The sequence below is a fragment of the Octodon degus genome, unplaced genomic scaffold (genome assembly GCF_000260255.1).
Source record: "Octodon degus isolate 3935 unplaced genomic scaffold, OctDeg1.0 scaffold00147, whole genome shotgun sequence".
Classification (NCBI taxonomy): Eukaryota; Metazoa; Chordata; class Mammalia; order Rodentia; family Octodontidae; genus Octodon; species Octodon degus.
Window position 1 is genome coordinate 87707 of NW_004524723.1, and position 3023 is coordinate 90729.

Consider the following 3023-nt stretch of genomic DNA (forward strand, 5'->3'; position numbering starts at 1 on the left):
ATATATGTATAGGCTAGTGGCATAGCTCCACAGTGGAGTGTTTGCCTAGCAGGTATGAGTTCTGAGTTCAACCCTCAGTATCAGAAAAAAAGACCTAGCTGGGGCAAAGAACTAAAGTTCACATGCTCCCAAATGACAGCACCTGACTGTGGTCCGCACATTCGGTAGAAATGAAGAAGGGTCATTAGAGCCAGCACAGAATGGCACTGTGACTCCTCTTCACACGGACAAGACCAACTGTGCCTCCTGCTACCTTAGAGATGGACTCTGCAGATTGCTTTGTGGTCAAGAGGGAGGAAATGATGACTCCTGCAACCGCATCAGCCTCTGTCTCTTCCACCACTCAAGAAAAACCCAAGGGGAGGCTGAAGCTTCTAGACAGAGAGCAAGGGAGGCAGGGGTGGAGGTCACTGGGTAATGGCAAGTGAGCCTTCTTGGGATCCTTGTCTGAAGAGCCCTCACCTAGCCTCTGCTTGGTAAGGTCTGGTCTGCTGAGGGCAAGAGTGGTCTCAGTCAAAAGAGCATCAACCCCAAGCCTTACTGACCCAACAACAATGTGAGACCCCACTAAAACAATCTGAAAATTCACCTCCAGCTACCAATGGGAAAAAATAAACAAGGTGCCTTTATGCAGCAGGCAGTTAGGCGGAACCCCTGCCCCAAGTTGCCTGGACTTGAAAGAAAGTCGTGGAAGCAAAGGTCCAGAAACAGGGCCACAGAAAAAGCTTCACGCTGTGCTGAGTTTGGCTGCCATGGTGCCATCCTGCTCCAACTTCTTTTAAATTAAATGGAATATGGAAGATAGTAAAACATTCAAATTTCAGACAGTCAGGCTCCTTGAAGAGACAGGGAACTCTTCCACCTCAAGTCACAGGCCTCACCCAGCCCTGGCTGGATGCAGTTCTCACTTCTTTCCCATCTGTACCCCATAGGACATGCTCTGGAGCCAAGGAGAGCCAGGCAGGCCTGCAGCTTGGCACCTTCAGTGGGGGCCACAGAAGCTGACACCTCCACATGCAGTCAGCTTCCCCCAGGTGCCTGCCAAGCACATTTCCCTCCCACATACTAGGGCAGGGCTGGTGGCCCACACATCAGACTCCACACAGTGTGTTATCCTTTAATGACAAGCCGGGTGAGCAGGCCACCCTCTCCTCGAGGGGTGCCTGAAGCTCATGCCCCTCACACAGAGTACCCAGTGCTGCCTGGGAGGCAGGGTGGCCTGAGGTAGCCAGCCCAGCAGATAGGTCAGTGTGCCGTGACCTGGAAATGGCATTTGTCTCTCAGACCTTGCAGGTGGCAGCAGCAACAGAACAGAGGCAGCTGTACCAAGTTCAAAGAGGACAAAAGAGGAAGAAGTAGGAAGGCTTTCCTTCCTCTCTGAATCCTGATGGAACAAAAGCCGGTACTCACAAAGAGTACAGTCTCTTCAGGGGCCTGGAGGCCCTTCCAGACACTTTCTGGAAACCCTTAATCCCCAACTCCCTGCAGGCTGGTGTCACACAGGAAGTAGCTCACAGGGTCACTGGGCTCAGAGCCAGCGAGGCACCGCCCTGTGAGCTTCAAGGCCCCTGGCCTGCACAATGGTCCAACTGCACCCAGACCAGAACTCTAAGGAGACTGGGAGCCACCTTCCTCTAACTCTGCTTGTCAGTCACTACAGGCATCTAAGATGGTGGTCTCTCCTTCAAGGTTGCAAGCTTGCCCGGGCAGGGCTGAGGCAACAGCAGGCCAGGGCTCCTGGGTCCCTACAGATCCGTGACCTTGTTTTCCACAGCAGCTGCAATCTGCTGGAGCCGATAGCCCAGCTGCATCTTCTGGGCGGTACCATCCTCCTCCAGAGCAGTAATGATCTGAAATACAGACACCAACACCATCAGAGGAGACTGCCTCGGCCCACGAAGTCACTGCAAACCTCACCAGGCTCCCGAGATGCTGAACAGAACTTGGGGCAGGGGCCTCCCTGATCTCCTGTGACCTCAGGGTCTCGCTAGTGAGAGGGGATGACAGAAGAAAGCACCTTGAGGTTTGAAGGATGAGTTAGGGAGTGATGCACAGTACCTGGCAATGGTGGCAAAACCCAAATATCCACTTCACCAGGAAAGCTATTCCGGCCTGCACACCAGTGCTGCAGAGCCCTGCCACAGGCTTTGCCGCCCACTGCCCGCCTGTCAACAGCACCTTCTCGGCCCATGTGCCACCTACCACAGCCACTGAGCCACACCAACAACTGCACAATGAGTAAGAGCTTCTTCAGAGGCAATAAGTGGAAAGTGGAAGGGCAGTGGCTCCTACCCACAAGGCAACATGACTGCATCACAGCACCGACTGCCCATGACATGGCCACACCATGCCAGGCAAGCCTGCACAACCCAGAGTGACCGAGTATTAAGTTGCCATCCACCAGGCAGAAGCCACATCACTGGTGCTGCCCAAATGGGAATGGACAATTCCATCAGGCACTCACAGTCCAGGAATCCCAAAGAAAGTGCCAACTCAGGACATAGGAGAACCTATACTGTAACATCTTGTAACTCAGTTGTGTCCCAAATTTTCTGATCAAGGAGATTATGGGGCCACTGAGCGACATGATCGATGACATAGAGTGTGCCTAAGGAGAGTTACATGGAGAGAAAACATTCTCTCAGGCTTTCACAGAGAGCACATTCGTCAAGCAATGGCCGTGATTCATCCACGGGGCTGACACTGACAAAGTATTTGCAAACTGCAGTATAGGGTTACAGGATAAATCCTGAGGGGACTTGACTGATCTTATCAGATACAAAAGTTACATTTCTTGTTATATAGGTCTTACTTTATCTTGGTCTTAACCATCCAGCAGAAAAATATAAAAATGAGGTATATAAAGTAAAGCCATATTAATATGCTGAGCTGTGAAAGGCTCAAGTCAACAACTTCTGCAGATAACCCACTACTATTGTGGACTGCTGGACTATGTTGGATTGTTTTGCTGAATTTAAGCACCTATAGTATTTAGATGCCAATAGAATACCCATCTCTGACAG

At 51.3% G+C, this 3023-nt stretch overlaps 1 protein-coding gene across 9 annotated transcripts in view; it reads right to left on the bottom strand.

Annotated features, from left to right (window-relative positions):
• Window positions 1-1103: 1103 nt before the first annotated feature.
• Window positions 1104-3023, bottom strand: part of Plxnb1 (plexin B1) — a 26644-nt gene continuing 24724 nt past the window's right edge. For all 9 annotated transcript variants that reach the window (XM_023702287.1, XM_023702292.1, XM_023702294.1 and 6 more), the window contains one exon: window positions 1104-1850. In XM_023702287.1, the coding sequence (XP_023558055.1) occupies window positions 1746-1850 (105 nt within the window). In that variant the 3' untranslated portion in view covers window positions 1104-1745. The remainder of the gene's footprint in view (window positions 1851-3023) is intronic.